The sequence below is a fragment of the Gobio gobio genome (genome assembly GCF_949357685.1).
Source record: "Gobio gobio genome assembly, chromosome: 24".
NCBI lineage: Eukaryota > Metazoa > Chordata > Actinopteri > Cypriniformes > Gobionidae > Gobio > Gobio gobio.
In genome coordinates, this window is record NC_137120.1 from 28,449,895 (window position 1) to 28,466,378 (window position 16,484).

At 37.4% G+C, this 16,484-nt stretch overlaps 1 protein-coding gene across 1 annotated transcript; it reads left to right on the forward strand.

Annotated features, from left to right (window-relative positions):
* Window positions 1–20: 20 nt before the first annotated feature.
* On the forward strand, window positions 21–9,652 carry LOC307120584 (complement factor H-related protein 1-like). The gene is made up of 7 exons (XM_079807688.1): window positions 21–143; window positions 1,111–1,287; window positions 1,369–1,524; window positions 1,647–1,826; window positions 6,363–6,557; window positions 8,851–9,036; window positions 9,218–9,652. The coding sequence occupies exons 1-7, from the start codon at window positions 74–76 to the stop codon at window positions 9,409–9,411; spliced, it is 1,158 nt and encodes a 385-aa protein (XP_079663814.1). The 5' UTR covers window positions 21–73; the 3' UTR covers window positions 9,412–9,652.
* The last annotated feature ends 6,832 nt before the right edge of the window (window positions 9,653–16,484 follow it).

The window sequence follows — 16,484 nt, forward strand, 5'->3', positions numbered from 1 at the left end:
TAACTTATTGATCCCCAAGTAGGCAAAAGTATCAGAGACAGGCCGAAAAAGGCACTTGTGAATTGAGCTCAAAATGAGAGTTCCTGTAAAACTCCTCGGCTTCGTCTTTTGGTTGTTTTTCTTTAATTGTGTCCAATGTCAAGGCAAGTGCTTTTTGATGTTGTTGTTGTTGTTTATTTGAATGTCTTTTTCATTTTGATTTAATTGACTTAACATAAATGTTATTTATGCATTTAACTGTAGCTCTAGAGTGTTGACTAGTTGTGCATTTACTTAAGCATTTAATATACACAGTTATGTCTTTGTGTAACAGTTGTGCTCTCAGAATGTACTAGAGAAAGCATTAAATATGAAAACATAGAACCAGTTTCAAAATCTTCATACACTGATGGCGAAACAGTGAAAGTGAACAGCATGACCAACACGATCACATGAGAATGCGTATATCAATAGTACGAGTGTGCAATGTTGTGGAATGGCGTGCATATGGTACGCTGTTTTTCGTGTGCATATGATACGCACTTTATGCTGTGTATATGACACGCTTTTGGGTAGGATGGGGGTGGGGTGTTTGTGCGTATAATACGCCATAAAAGTGTGTATCATATGCACACGAAAAACTGCGTACACTGTTAAATAGTAATACAATATTTTTACTGTAAGTTTAGTTTACAGTAAGTTACTGGCAAACTGCTGTCAGTAAGTTATTGTAATTTCTACAGGAATTTTGACCATATGCACGCCAAAACTCATTTTGGCGTATACATTCCACGACATTGCACACTCTTATTATTTATACGCATTTTCATGTGATCTAGCTCGCATAACGTGATATTGCACTTGTAAAAAGTGTAAAAACATTTGTTCACAGTTTTGAAATGACAAGCAGAATAAATCAGAACTCACAGATGGGATAATAATGTCCCTGTCTGTGAGGGTACGCTTTAATTTTTATCTTTGAATTTCTGTCAGTCATACTGAGAGAAATTGATCATTCGTCTTTACCTTGAACTTTGTCAATATCCAATCAAATCATTATACATCTGCATAATGATGACTCAAAAACATATGAGATCAGAATTTAGAAGTTTTGAAATTGTTTCCTCATAGCAAAGCAGAAATTGTGCAGTGAATTATCTGTGGACCATGGGTTCACATACTGGCTCCCCTCCAATCAAGAAGAAATATTTTACTCCTGCAATGAGGGTTATAAACCATTCACTGGGAACTGGTGGGATTCAGTGACATGCAGAGAAGGCTCTTGGTCTGAAGAACCTCTGTGCATCCGTGAGTTTTATTACCGTCAGTCTCAGGTGTTAGACGAATGATAGTGTACTGAAATGTGCTCCCTGTTTTCTGTCTTTATAGGGGAGGAAGAATGTGTTGCTTTTCCCAGTGTTCCCCATGGAAAACTAATCCTTCGTGATCATGGAACTGCTGAAGTGGAATGTGATCCAGGGTTCATATCAACTCCACGCTTCATAAAATGTGTCAGTGGTACATGGGAGACACCAGTTTGTGTGGGTGAGCTTCTCAATTCTCATTGCATGTTTGTGAGGAGCAGCGACAGCATATAGTGGACAATAGAGTCGATCAACAATCTGATCTCAGTCTTACTGGAGTTCATGAATTCACTTTTTTTTCAGTGGGTGTGCATTGTAACATTCCTCCAAAGGTGGAAAATGCAGTCATAATATCTAAACCTGAAGAATTTTATGTAGATGGATCTAGTGTAACATACGCATGTCGAAGATCAATCTCAATAAATGGGAAAAGCACGGTTTTCTGCCGCAATGGAATTTGGGAAGATCCACCAACATGTAAAGGTAAGATTTTGATTGGTGATGATAACTGTCTTTTAAATCTTACAGATTAGTTTAAAAAAACATTATTGTAGGTGAAAATCAAGAGAGATTCTTAGATATTTGTCAATCAAGAGGAATAACATCAGATTAATATGCTAATATGCTAATGCTAGATTAATATGTTATTGTAATGTTAACCATTATCGAATTGATCAGGGCTGCATTTCCCGATAACGTTGTCTCTAAGCGCGCTACAAAGACTCTAAAGGTATAACTTAACTAAAGGTATCCCATTTCTAGGCATGTTTCCCGAACTATACCATCGGAGGTTTCTTAAATGCGACGTTAGCAGGTGTTGTCCGTGGCGGCGGTGCTGAATTAGTTTATCAATGGCTCAAAAATCGTAAAGTGTTACCCTTTCTAATAGGGGCACAATCTAAAGCAGTGTTACAACACACCCCATGTGGGCTCGTGTCTTCTGCTGGTTAGATCAGCATTAAAGAACTATCTCAACTGTTAAATAACAGATATAAGATTACAATAATATCAGATTTGTCTTATTTTAAATAAACACTAAAACAGAGATGAAAAATAAACTTAAGTACTATGTTCAATACTTGTAGTTTACTATTTTATACTTGTAATAATTTTTTTGCTTATGAAAGAACACTTTGAAGTTTAGTAGTTTATACGGCAAGTATACTTGTACATTTACTTTAAGTGAACTATATCATATTTATAGTTTACTATTTATATGTTATTTTTACACTTCAAGTATACTTTTATGTTCTTATTTAGGTATTATATTTTTATACTTGAATTTCCATTTTAAACATTTTATTCTAGCTTCACGCATCCTTTTTTATCAACACTTGAATGTGGTTTCATTAAAAAAGGCAACATTTCAAACAAAGAGCTGAGAAAAGACTTCGTCCCGATGGGATTCAGAATGATGATCAAAACATAGATGGAGTAGATCGAGTCCACTAACATCCCCAAAGTGTCACAGTTGTCGAGTTGAGATCAGCTTAGAGATCTCCAAATGGGGGTGGGAACTCCAAAACGGGGTGGGAGCTACAAAATGGGTGTGGCTTCCTCCCATTGTACATGAAATACATGCTTGATTTTTCCCCCAATCCAGTTCAGTGCATCCAATTCTAAAGATTGAATTGGTCATGTCAATCACAGTGCTGATGTCCTACAATGCTATGCTACAGTAAATTCCAACCCCTAAACCTACCCTACAATCTAATACACCCTGGGCTCTTCTCTCACAGAGCATATTTATTTATATAGGCATATTTATTTATATAGCATATTTTATAACTTTTTGTCATAATATATACTAGAAACAATGTTTAATTTATGAACATTTATTTTGAAATGTAAGTCAATGACAATTGGATGAAGTCAGAGCCAATAGCAAAAGTCTTTGCATTTGAAGACTCCGCCCACTTTTGGAGTTCACACCCCATTTTGGAGATCTCTGGTCTGCTGTTATACCTACTTGGAGAAATTCAGTCAATAGCAGAGAGTAAAGAGAAGAGTAGATTCGAAGTAAATTCCTATGTACACTTCCAGTGGACTAGCCTACACAAAAATGCACATACTTATTATGAATTAGGGACATATCTGTTTTCTATATAAATATAAAATTGTAAATATATATAAATCAATATTTTCAAACAATGTTAGTGTTATGTATCTAATCAAAGAACACACGTGAGACCTGTTGACTTTTCTCTTTACTTTCGCAATCAAACTGCACGCGCCAAACATTTCCAAACATTCCTAGCAATACTGCTACGGAATCTCAGTTGTCTCAAATTCAAACTTGAAAGCATTTAATACATCACAGTACATTTATAAGACAGTATGTAAAACTATGAAAAAAGTATATTTAATAGGCTACTCAATCCACAACTATAAGCCAAGTATACTTAATTATACTTCTAAGTATATGTTGATATGAAGATTGAGTACAAGTATAGGCCAAATATACTTAGACCTTTATGTCAATATGAGTCAAGTACGCTTTAGTGCATTTTTAAGTATATTTCTGAGAAATATATAAAAAGTAGACTGAAAGTATATTATTTTATTATTTTTTGTTTAAAAGAAGTATACTAATAGCACACACTAGAATAAACTCCGTAAGGGTATTGGTCACATTTAAAGTAAATGCTCAATTTTGGTACGCAATTCCTCAGCACTCAAGTCTTTTGTGACTTGGACCAAGAAGAAATGTCCTAGAAACCACCCAGAATAACCTAGTAACAGCATAGCATCGCACTAGTACCAATAATAAACACTTTTTTAGCCGCAAGTTTAGAATTTGATTGGTAATTTTAGTCCATCTTTGCTAGATTAAAATGTTATTGTAATGTTAAACATTATCAGTTTTCACTGGATCGCGCTACACAGTTTTTATTTGTACGATGCTCTCTAGATTCAAAATCAAATTAGTGTTTTAGTGTCATTGTGCTAACTAAAAAAAAGTCACTTAAAATGTAATGAATCTAAAATCACATTCACTTACCTAGTGGGTACACCATTGACTAGATACATGATGAACAACAGCTGGGACTGATTGTGAATTAAGTAGAAAAATTTAATTTATTTGATTTGTTAAATCACAAATCTCACACAAGCTAACAGACCTTAGTCAGGATATGCATCATATTGAATTTTTCATGAGATTGTTAGTCATAGATGTATACTCCTTCTTTAATTCAGTTTCATGCTGACGTGTGTCAAAAAACTCTCGCGATGGCAAAGTGGAAGTCTCAGATTCTGCAGTCGGGCGCAGTTGCTCTCCACCGACTGCGCTGATCAAAAGCATGATGGGAAACGACTTGCTGACGACACAGCTTAATACTTATTGGTTTAAACAACCGTGATGTATATTCTTTTTTTAAATGTTTGATTTTAAAACTCTGATGTCATGTTTTTAAGTGTGAATATTCCCAAACTCTCGGACAGTGCGAGCTCTCTGTGGGTTATGTGATTGTTGTCATATTTATAAAATACATGAAAACATGTAAGTAATGATTGATAAACACGTCTTTCGAATGGAAATAAATAACAAAAACTTTGGATGTCTTGTTCATAATATTTTCATATAAAAGTAACAGAACTTAAATTACATCCAGTTTATCAGCAGCAAAGCGCACGAGTGTGAATCCCGCGATATCCACCTTTGATCTTGTAGGTGTCTGATCCACTACGAGAAGAGAGACCTGACCGTCTTGCCTGCACTTTTTTCACTCCTCCCCTCACTGCAGCCGCCTAGTCTCGGCTGAATTTCAGGCGAGACGAGGTGTATCTCAAACAAGCCCATTTTTACATGATAAAAAAGTCATCTTGCGATGATTTAGCGATGCGATGACGTATATGTCGCATTTACGTTCCCTAGCGTGTACAACAACAACACCTCCCTGAGAGTAAAAACAGCATGTCAGTCTCTCTGATGATGATTTACCTAAAAAGGAGCTACTTCAGTAGTATGGAAGTGGTCTGGTTACAAGTGGTCAGACTTCCAACAAAGAAGACAAAGAACCGGCCGATGTGAAGCGCTTATGCCATGGTCATTTGCTAAGTTTGACAACTTAAAGCTGTTATTGATGTTTGACCAGAAGGGTAAAATCAACGGTTATTTTTGTCAGTTAATGCTAGATCAGTTATAAAGATAAAGAGATAAAGTAGTACGGAAGATTACATTTATTTGAATAAATGAATTGTAGCATTTGATTTCGTACCTGTGTCTGTTCAGTGCTTCTCTTAACAACGAAGATGTGTGTTTATTACTTAAAAATAGCGATGTAACCCTATAAATGAATGTTTGTGTGTGTGCGCAGCGCAGTCTCCGCGCTCTGTATGCAAGTGATGTAGGCCTATGTGTGTGTGCGCTTCAATGTAAACAGTGCATTAATATAGAAAGGTGATTCAACTGAATTGGTACTACCTGTGCATTAAACGATTTTATTGCACACCTTCCAGCCAATCAGACTCGAGTATACAGACAGACCATAAATTACTTTAGTTATTGTTACACTAAAATGTTATGTTATACTTTTACTTAAGATTTCCAGGGAACACACTACCAACTTGTACCACGGCTACTTTTTTACTTTGCGTACATTTGACTCATGCTGTGTGACTATAATGCTGCTGCTGCCACCTGATGACAATAGATTTACTCTTCAAATTAGGAAATCTTTCATCAATGACAGTAGCTCATTGGAAAAGGATGGAAAATGCCCTTCATTTTGTTTGCACTAATAAATGCTGCTGCTGCCAGCTGAAATCACCAATAAAATGTTGTTCCATATATTGTTATCTATATCGTCATAAATATCATTATTGCAAATATTCTTGAAATATCTTATATAATTTTGAGGCTATATCGCCCACCCCTATGTACGATTTAGCAAACAGTGAGTGAGGTCGTACAAATTAGCCACCTTGTAAAATATGTACAAATTGCCATGAGATTGGGTTGTAAGGATGTTTTTCACATGGAGGATGATTGATTGATCAGATCTTTCTGTTCTTTAGAGGTAATGTGTGTCGCAAACCTGCCAGCAAACATGAGATCAGACAAACACCCGGGGCCTGAGGTTTCAATCAGACCTGGAGACACAATAACTCTTTCATGTGTTGGGAGGGGATCAGAATTACAAGGACCGAGCAAAATCACCTGCACGCCAAATGGAGAATGGGATGTGCAGCAATTCCCTAAATGTGTAGGAGGTAAGGTTCACAGGTTTACTAGTCGAGTTTTATTAGCAGTGTTTGCAAGCATCACTATTGATCATATTAAAGTAAATGCTCAACTTTGGTACGTAATTGATCGGCACACAAGTCTCTCTTGACTTGGGCCAAGAAGCAATATCCTAGCAACCACCCAGAATAACCTAGCAACAGCATAGCTATGCACTAGCACCATGGCAGTGAGTTTTCATGGATAAACACAACTTTAGATGCAAATTTAGATCTAGTTATAATACATTATATAGAAAAATCCAACCCAGATCTTTTCAATACATAAGGCATTTTAGAAAAATATTATAATGTACATTGCATTACAGTTTTTTTTAAAATTGCTAACAAGCGTTTACCAAAACTTAAAATATTTTTATAAACTTTTAACACAGCAAAACACTTGCATCACACACTTAGCCAAATAGTTAATTTTCTGCCCCAACCATTTGTTGTTAAAAAAATAGAAATTCTACATTTCAAAATGCTAAAAACTATGGCTACCGAAACCCGGTATTGAATGAGCCCTGGTGCTCTTTTTGGGACTTTAGCTTATTCAACGTATCCCCCAGAGTTAGCTCTGTCCGACGCACCCTCCTGATTTCTTCCCCTTTAAATAGTTCCCTTGTGTTCACAGTCTTTATCGGTACGTTGTCTTGTCTACGTCTCCCGTTTCCCTGTGATTCCTATTTGGTATGTTTGAGTTTCTATGTGTAATTTTGATTATGTTTTGCCCCATCGTGGGTTTTGTTTTGTGTTATGTTTCTTTTTGTTAGAATAAACCAATTTTTTCCTGCATATGAGAGTCCTCACTCTAGTTTTTCCTGAGTTTACGTGACAAAACAGCTTCAGCTAGCCTACTGCTCAATAAGTGACAAAATAACGCCAACATTTTCCTAATTACATGTTGTAATGTGTAGTTACATTGTGTACTAAGACAGACGGAAAATTAAAAGTTGCGATTTTCTAGACCGATATGGCTAGGAACTTGTCACCAGACCAAGCTCAATTTAAGATTGAACATTGGCCTGGGGAGTCTGCTATGTATATTCTACTGCACAAGAGGCGTGATAAACGAGCATAAATTAAATGACTCCGTACGCAGTTGGATAGTCCGTCAACCAATCAGACTACAAGAGGCGTTATCAACGGGCAACGACCCATCGCTTCTCTATCCGTCATCGTGTTAAACCCGCCAATAGCGCACCAGGTGGATAAGCCAGTCTGTGATTGGTTCCTGCAAAAGTGTAACGAAAGCAGTAGAAATGAATGTACGGTTTCCAGACTGAGTTGCAGGGCGAAATCAAATCGCCGGCAGATCAGGCTGGGTTTACCCACACCCTAAAAAATTCTGGGTTAAAAACAACCAAGTTGGGTTGAAAATGGACTAACCCAGCAATTGGGTTGTTTTAACCCAGTGAATGGGATGTTTTTAACCCGGCGGTTGGGTTAAATGTTTGCTTAAAACAACCCAATTGCTGGGTTAAAACAAACTAATTGCTGGGTTAGTCCATTTTCAACCCAACTTGGGTTGTTTTTAACCTAGCATTTTTTAGAGTGCAGTCTAGCTAGGAACTATTCTCTCATTCCTGCTTAGTAATCAAGGAACTTTGCTGCCGTACCATGGGTGCAGCGGCACAATGATATTACATTGTTGCATTCTGATATTGATGTTGTATTTTCTTGGTTAACACTGTGAAGCTGCTTTGAAATAATCAGCATTGTAAAAAGCGCTATATAAATAAAGGTGACTTGACTTGACTATAATTATCGAAAGTTACACTGTAAATTCATTTTACTTATTCTGTACTTTCTGTGCTGTAATCTAAAGCGTTACCATTTTTTTCCAGTACTTTCGAGCTGTTGTTGCAGCAGTAGATTTTTTAATAGTATATTCAAGATTTGGAACATTAGGTCTTCATTTCTGTCATGCTGTGTTTAAGCGTTTGTAAATAAGACCAGACAGATCCATGATTTTGGTATGGGGTACGTTTATGTGAAAAGCATTTTTAGAAACATGTTAATTGACTGTATATTGTGTAAAAACAACATGAATTGTGTTGATGGCATGCATGATAACAACAGATGGATGTTGTGCTAATTGTGTTTAGAAAGTGTGACTACAGATTGGACAAAGGGATTTTAGCAATTGAAAAAAAGAAGGAAGAAAGAAAAAAGCTGTAATATGTTCTGGTTTAAGGCCATAAAAAGGCATGTGTGGCAAGTTTTTTTTTTGTGGTTTAAAAATAGTCCAAAATTAAAAATAACTTTGCTTTGTCCTCAGGGAAATGTGGGCCTCCACCAAAAGTGGAATTTGCAGATACAATAGAAATGATAAAATATGAATATGATTCAGGGGAGAGAGTTGAATATGGCTGCTTTAATAAATACACACTGGTTCAGCATCACCGTGACTCCAAATACTACACCTGTGAACAAGGCGAATGGAGAGGAGATATTAAGTGTTTAAGTAAGTATGAACATCTACACCATATACATCAAAGACATGTGAGGCTTTTCTCACTGTATTATTATTATTTATAATATTTTTTGTAAGTTTGATGTAATCTTGTAGTTGAAGTTGTAGATCTGGTTCTGATGAATCAATGAATGTATATTGTAACACTGACAGTGAGATGTGTTTGTTGCAGAGCCCTGTACAGTGACGGTGGAGGAAATGGATGAAAGAGGTATACAGCTGTATTATGGCGGACGGCAAAAGATATTCTCACCACATGGGGATAGAATCACATTTGTATGTCAGTGGAGAAAACAACATTTAAAAGTCAATGCCTTAATACAATATTGTAATGATGGAGTGATGATTTTGCCTGAGTGTGTGTGACGAGAATAAAACATCACTGATGCATCAGCTGTACAAATAAACCAAAACAAATGGAGCAAATCAAAATAAAAAACTTTTTCCCAAATCAGTTTCTCTGTTTTGAATTATTTCAATTAAAATTAAATACCATCTAAATAAAGTTTTCAGTACATTACAGTACAAAATTATTCCTGAGTTTACCCCTTTTGTATAGATGGTAATGAAATAGAAAGACTAAGCCTACCTGTGTAGGTGTCGGTCCAGCTACATCTAATTGTTTTCATAGTATTTTATTTTTAAAATTCAAAATATATTTCAATATTACTGTAGAAACTTATTCATTTTTGTATTATGTTAAGTTTAATAAACGTGCAAATTGGTCTGTAGGTACATAGTTTTAATGGTGAAAAGAAATCATTTAATTTGAAAGTAGTCACTGAATGCATTGTGTGTCAAAGCAATGATAAATGATCTACAGATTAGCCCACATACTGCTGTTGTGCTCACTGTGTAAAGAGTTTTTAAAAACAATTACCTTAGTAGCCTATTTGGAAATATGTCCTAGCAATTGTAAAAAACTGTAAAGGATAAATAATTTATAGAGTTAAGGAAAGAAAGAAAAATGAAGAACACATGCACTCTTTTTCTATTGCTGCATCTACAATATACATGCATATATTTTACCCGTGCAGGACTCTGCCCTATGGCACCCGCGTCCCGACCTCTGGAACCTGCACGTGTGAGTTCTGGATGGGACACGGTAGGTTGGTGGCTACCATCACTTCCGCTAGGGCCTTGTCTACGAGACACGCCTATACGTGTTCCCGCCGAGAAGACCCCTGGAAATGCCCGATCAAGTCTGTGCTCTCGTTTCTACAAGAAGGGTTGGAACGAAGGCTGTCTCCTTCCACCCTGAAAGTCTATGTGGCCGCTATCTCAGCCTACCACGACCTTGTAGAGACAAAAAAGGTAAGTCAGCACGACCTGGTCATCAGGTTCCTGAGGTGAGCGAGGAGACTGAATCCTCCTCGTACTCACCTCATACCCTCTTGGGACCTTGCAGTGGTCTTATCCACCCTGCAGAGAGCTCCCTTTGAGCCATTGCGATCGGTCGAGCTTATGTGACCCTGAGACCCCGGCCCAGATATGTGCCCAAGGTTCCCACCACTCCGTTCAGGGACCAGGTGGTGAACCTGCAAGCGCTGCCTTTGGAGGAGGCAGACCCAGCCTTGGCACTGCTTTGTCCAGTACGCGCTGTTATGGAAAATTTAATCAACGAAGGATATTAATAATTATATTCATATATCAAAGAATATTATATACATAAGAGAATGTTTTGCTATGCGGGACTGAATTTAATCAACGAAGGATATTAATAATTATATTAATATATCAAAGAATATTATATACATAAAATAATGTTTTGCTATGCGGGACTGCGAGTTAAAATCAGCAAGACGGTGGGACCAGCAAAGTGACCTTAGGGGTTACTGTCCACCGAAATGTGGGATGAAAGACATATGGGATTATTTGAGTGTGTGTGGAAATTTACAGGAGGAGGGCTGTGTGTGACCTTGTTTGAAAACAACTATAAGAGCTGCACTTTTGTTATGACTTGCAGGCAATGCTCTGCAGACATTCAGATGGCAGTACGACTGTTGACTTTTCTTTTGCAAAAGAATAAACCATTTTATTAAATTATGAAGATTTGTCTCTTATTCAGAGTTGATTAGAAAATTGCCGCAACAGCGCCCTCCGTGCTTATGTAGACAGAATGCAGTGTTTCAGGACCTCAGACCAGCTCTTTGTCTGTCATGGTGGAAAGCTGAAGGGAAAGGCTCTCTCCAAGCAAAGGTTATCTCACTAGATAGTGGACGCCATTGTCTTGGCTTACCAGATGCAGGGTCGTCCATGCCCCCAAGGGGTGAGGGCACACGGACGACAGCCGAGTGGCGTGATTATACTGGACTCCCATTCATCAGTCACTGACGTTACTCGGAGTGACTGAACGAAAGGGAACGTCTCAGTTACGTATTTAACCCTTGTAACATCCCTCTGCCACTTCCGCTGTACCGCTGGAACGGCCGGGAGTTCATATCTCGGCTCCTCGGCAGGTAACATAATGCGACATTGCCAGCGTACTTCCTTATATACCCACGAGGTGGGGTGGAGTTACGCTTTACAAATTCCGCAGGCCCATGGCATTGCATTGCCATTGGGCGTTTTCTAAGATCTCGAAGATGATAGGCTTCTAAGCGAAACCCCCATTCGTAAGTCACTGACCTTACGTCTCCGTTCCCTCCTCAGGGAACGAGGGTTACATACATAACCGAGACATTTCCTGGGCACAAACCATAGACCGTAAAAAAATTGTAAAAAAAAAAAAGCTTTCGTAGGCCCGCACATGGGGCTGACATCTTGGGACCGAGTCTGCACAGTAGCGATCTCGGGACCGGAGTTGCGCAGTAGAGAGCAGGAAGTAGAGGCGCGATTATCAAAAGCCCGCCCACACTCTCACAGATGAAGAACAATTCATTATGTTGGTGCAAAATAAACAGTTATAGAAATGTAGAAATTAAAGCTAAAGCTCCAATCTCCTCCCCAAATTCCCAAAAAAAGTCAGTTAGTGCCTCAGTGACAACTTCACTCAGAGAAGCCGTCAATCTCAGCTGTCAATCATGACGTCACACCCCCTGTTTTTATAGCATCAAATAACGAACTAAAACTAAGCTTATTTAAAAAACGAACACTTGAAATGAAATCATCGTAATAAAAACTGCCTAAAATGACAGAAACCAACTTTAGGAAACAATAATTTGAAGTGTAATTGAATTGTTTAGTGTGTCTCGCGTCCATTCTAATACATGGAGAGGTGGGGTTTAGGAGCTATACTGGGACTAACCACCAGGGGGCGATCGAGGCGCGGAGGCTTCAGTTTCTAACAGGAGTGCTACAGGCTTGGCACAAACCCATGAGAGCATCAAAGAGGAGTTTCACAGGATTGCAGGTCAGTGGTGTAAAAATCAGGCAACCTCTGGAAGTGACCTAATAATTAGAATTTCCTTTAGGATTTCCAATGTGGTTGGATGCATTGATACACACATTCCCATCATCGCACCTTCCGAAAATTAAACAGATTACTATATGGAATACGGAAGGGTAATCTGAAATATATGCCATACACCACAGGTGTTAAATAAACAAATTAATTCACAATTTATTTGGTCATCTTTATTTGCTAAATACAAAAGCAACAGTTCTTTTTTTCTGTTGGATTGTATTCTTCCTTCATCTCTTCTTCTGTCAGTGGTGGTGGTGCAGGTGCTCCCATCATTTTGTGAGCCTCTGCCTTCTTGCTGTTGGCTGAGTAGAAGTGAAATGTTAATTTCATTAACCTAAATTCAGAAATGTAACAGGTTGGATTAGAGAACATTATGTGAAAACTGAAAAGAGCACTAGACTATGTGTAAAAAGCTGCTGCACATTGAAAAAGACTGAATAATATTGATTTAATATGTCAAATGTTTGTAAAGTTTTAATTTACACCCATGAACCTTTTATGCTTAAAGCTTTACCTGATTGTAAATGAAAGTATAAAATATAATTCACTCATTTCTTGCCTGTAGGATACCATGAAAATGAGTTCAATAACTTACCGTTCTGCCAGTTTTCACCTCTGATATTATAACAGCAATTAAGAATTAAACTTACGTTTGACCCGGAAGTATGCAGACGTCTTTTTGATGGGTGCTGTTGCCATGGTGAATCGTAATTTCAGATCTCCAGTGATCATGGCTTTTTATAGTCGTGGTACACGCGCTTAAAGGAACACCACTTTTTTGTTAATTTTTAAATAGGCTCATTTTCCAACTCTATGGCACTGTGTAATATCATTGCGTCTGCTGCACCCATGGGACGTCACAAAGTTCCTTGATTATTACACTGGAAAAGTTCCTAGACATATCGTTCTAGAAAATCTTTTTATTTTCCGTTGGTCTTAGTACATGATGTAACTACAGAAGAGTCAAGTTTTAAATAGGACAAATATCAAAACTCTTTGGTCCTTTTTGAGCGAGATGCTAATGGTCTAATCAGAATCGATGATCTATGCTAAGCTATGCTAAAAGTACCGCCAGACCCAGAGATCAGCTGAATGGATTCGAAAACGGTAAAACTCAACTGTTTAAGTCTAGAGGAGTTGGAAAATGAGCCTATTTTTTTTTCAAAAGTGGAGTGTTCCTTTAAAGCTACACTATGTAACTTTTCCGTCCACTAGAGGTCGCCTGTTCAAAACAAAGGCGTAGTTTGATGACACCTCGTTTGAGCGCAGAATCTTGGGACATGTGGTCTTCACCTCACAGCCGGTGGAAAACAGTCAGGATAGGACTCGGGCAGAAATCATGTTCATGGATGCGATTATTAACATTACTGTAGTCTGAAGCAGAGCAGGAGCGAGTGTTGTGGAGCTGAGCAAGGCCGCAGGAGCGATTGAAGAGCGGGACTGTTATTATGGCATCGTCGCCGGCGGGACTTTTATTATGACACGGTTGCTGGCGCCACTTCCTCTTTTCCAGTCATGAGTGAGGTAACGCAACTCTGTTTATCGTATTAGATATATCTAAGTGTGTTGAAAAGGAAGTTATGACGTTCGCTCGGCGGCTGCTATGACACTTGTTCACACTGCAGTGAGAGTAAAGTGTTTCACTGAATAAAACCGGAAACCGAGGGTGACGCAGATATGACGCAATCGACAGGCGACTCCCTCACACGCATAGCCCACACGTCCCGGTTCCTCGGTTTAAATAGCAATTTCTCACGATTTACAAATAGTTGGAAACATTTGGGATATTCTAAGTACTCAACTGAACAAAATATATAACACTGGCCTAGTGGTTTCTGGATATTTTACTGCAAAAATCCTACATAGTTCACCTTTAACTCAGAGTCAGTTTACTCAAGAGTTGATTGAACTACCTCAATTCAGCAGTTCTGAAACCCAAAACTCAGAGTTCAATGGATCATGATAATTGAGTATCCAGATGGTATAAACCAGGGGTGTCCAAAGTCCGGCCCGCGGGCCAAATGCAGCCCAGGGATGAATTTCAAACAGCCCGCCGCTTGTCTATTAAAACATATTAGCTGTGACCCGCCACGCATCATTTACAAATCATGCAGTTTCACAATATCAACACAAGGTGGCAGTACTAGATTTTAGGCCAGGGCAACGCGGTGTAGGAAACTCTTGTCCTTGTAGAAGCAGAGACCAGGAGATGTTGGGATATCTTTTAAGCAGAAGTTACTCTTTATTGAGACATGTAATGTTTGGTCGTTGTGGTCATCAAGTCTGACTAAAAGAGTTTACACTGTAATTTATCTACATTTTAGGGGGAGGGATTTAAACAAAAGGAGGAGACAATCTAAACAAAAGAATGCAAAAGCTGTATATGTAAAGAGACCTGCATCCGACTCCAATCCTAATCCAATCAGCCTAACGATTAGAGGGGATCAATGTTTCCTTCTGGAGCATCAGTAAATGTTTCAACCTTTTTAGTTGTGTTTGAGTCCCTCAATTGTCCTCAGTGTGAAAAGATGGATCTCAAAATCATACAGTCCCTACTGGAGAGGGTTCAAATATGAAACAGAGGCTGTAAAACTGAAGAATATGCAGGACCTGGAGGATTTTTCTGAAGAACATTGGGCAGTTTAACTGCTCAGGACAAACAAGGGGCTCATGAACAACCATCACAAAACAAAAAAACAGCCGTGGATTATCCAGGGAACACACAGTATAGAGAATAATGGTTCATAAACTTTTAAACGGGGTCTTGTGGACTATGCGTAAAACTTTTTTATGTAAAATCTTATTCAGGACAGTACTAAATAAAAAATAACATGCATTTTGTATGATCTTTTTTACTTAGTTAAAATTATTGATATTTTCACAGATTCTGCAAGTGGTTCACATACTTTTTCTTGCCACTGTATGTCACATAACCTGCTTTCTGGAATACACCCCTGTCTGATGAACGTTTTCTTTTACATCACGTGGCTGGCCGTGTGCGTGTGCGTCGCTTACCTGGGGAACACATGGCACCATTGCAATTCAATGATAATTGAGAGATGGTCCAATAAAAGTTCCCCAAAAAGCATTTTGACCTTAACGTGAAAATAAATAAATAAATAAACATTAAAAAAAGATGTATGAATAATCAACTAAACCCAAGTTGCTTCAGACAAGTAAATGTTTATCTTTATAAAAATCATTAAAGAGTTCACAGCAAAAAAGATTGTACAACAGGTTTTTCAGCAAAGTCTGTGTCACGTTGATAATTTATAGGCTCTAGAAATGTGCATTTTACATAAGATACAGTAGTCTATAATATATTCATAAATAGGCATTCTATTTATTGGTTAACATAATTTTACAAAGAATGTTTACTTTAAGTTATGAGAGAATAATTGTTTTAAAAATGTGGCTAAAATGTTGTAATACATTTGTTGTAATAAAAATAAAATAAAAAACACAATTTCAATGATTTTATACCCCCAAAGGGGCGACATTAAAATAAAAAATTAAAGTCATGTTTATAAAAAAATAATGCAATTGTGTTATTTGTGTCCTAATAAGATGGAAAATAATAACTACATTTTCTGATGTCTCTTTATGGTCTTGCCCTTTTAAGGGTTATTGGACATGAGCTAACATGAACATTTGTATAACGTTAAAAAAGATGAATAAATACTGTAACAAATGTATTGCTCATTGTTAGTTAATGTTAGTTAATACTGTACATATGGAACCATGTTGTAAAGTGTTAGTGTATTAGTTTGAGTAAACAATTAGTTGCATAAATTAAAAAAAATATATATAAATAAAATAATATATATCACAATTTATATATATTTTTTTTTACATCAAATAACATTAATATATTGGGTTTTCTCAGATTTTTAAATGTTTGATTGTACATGAACTGTATCATTAGATCAACCTATCAAGCATATATCATAATAATGTTTCTTACCGACTTATTTTTGAAAGTTACTAAAGATATTTTAATATGTAACCGCCTATACCCAAACATCAGTTATAC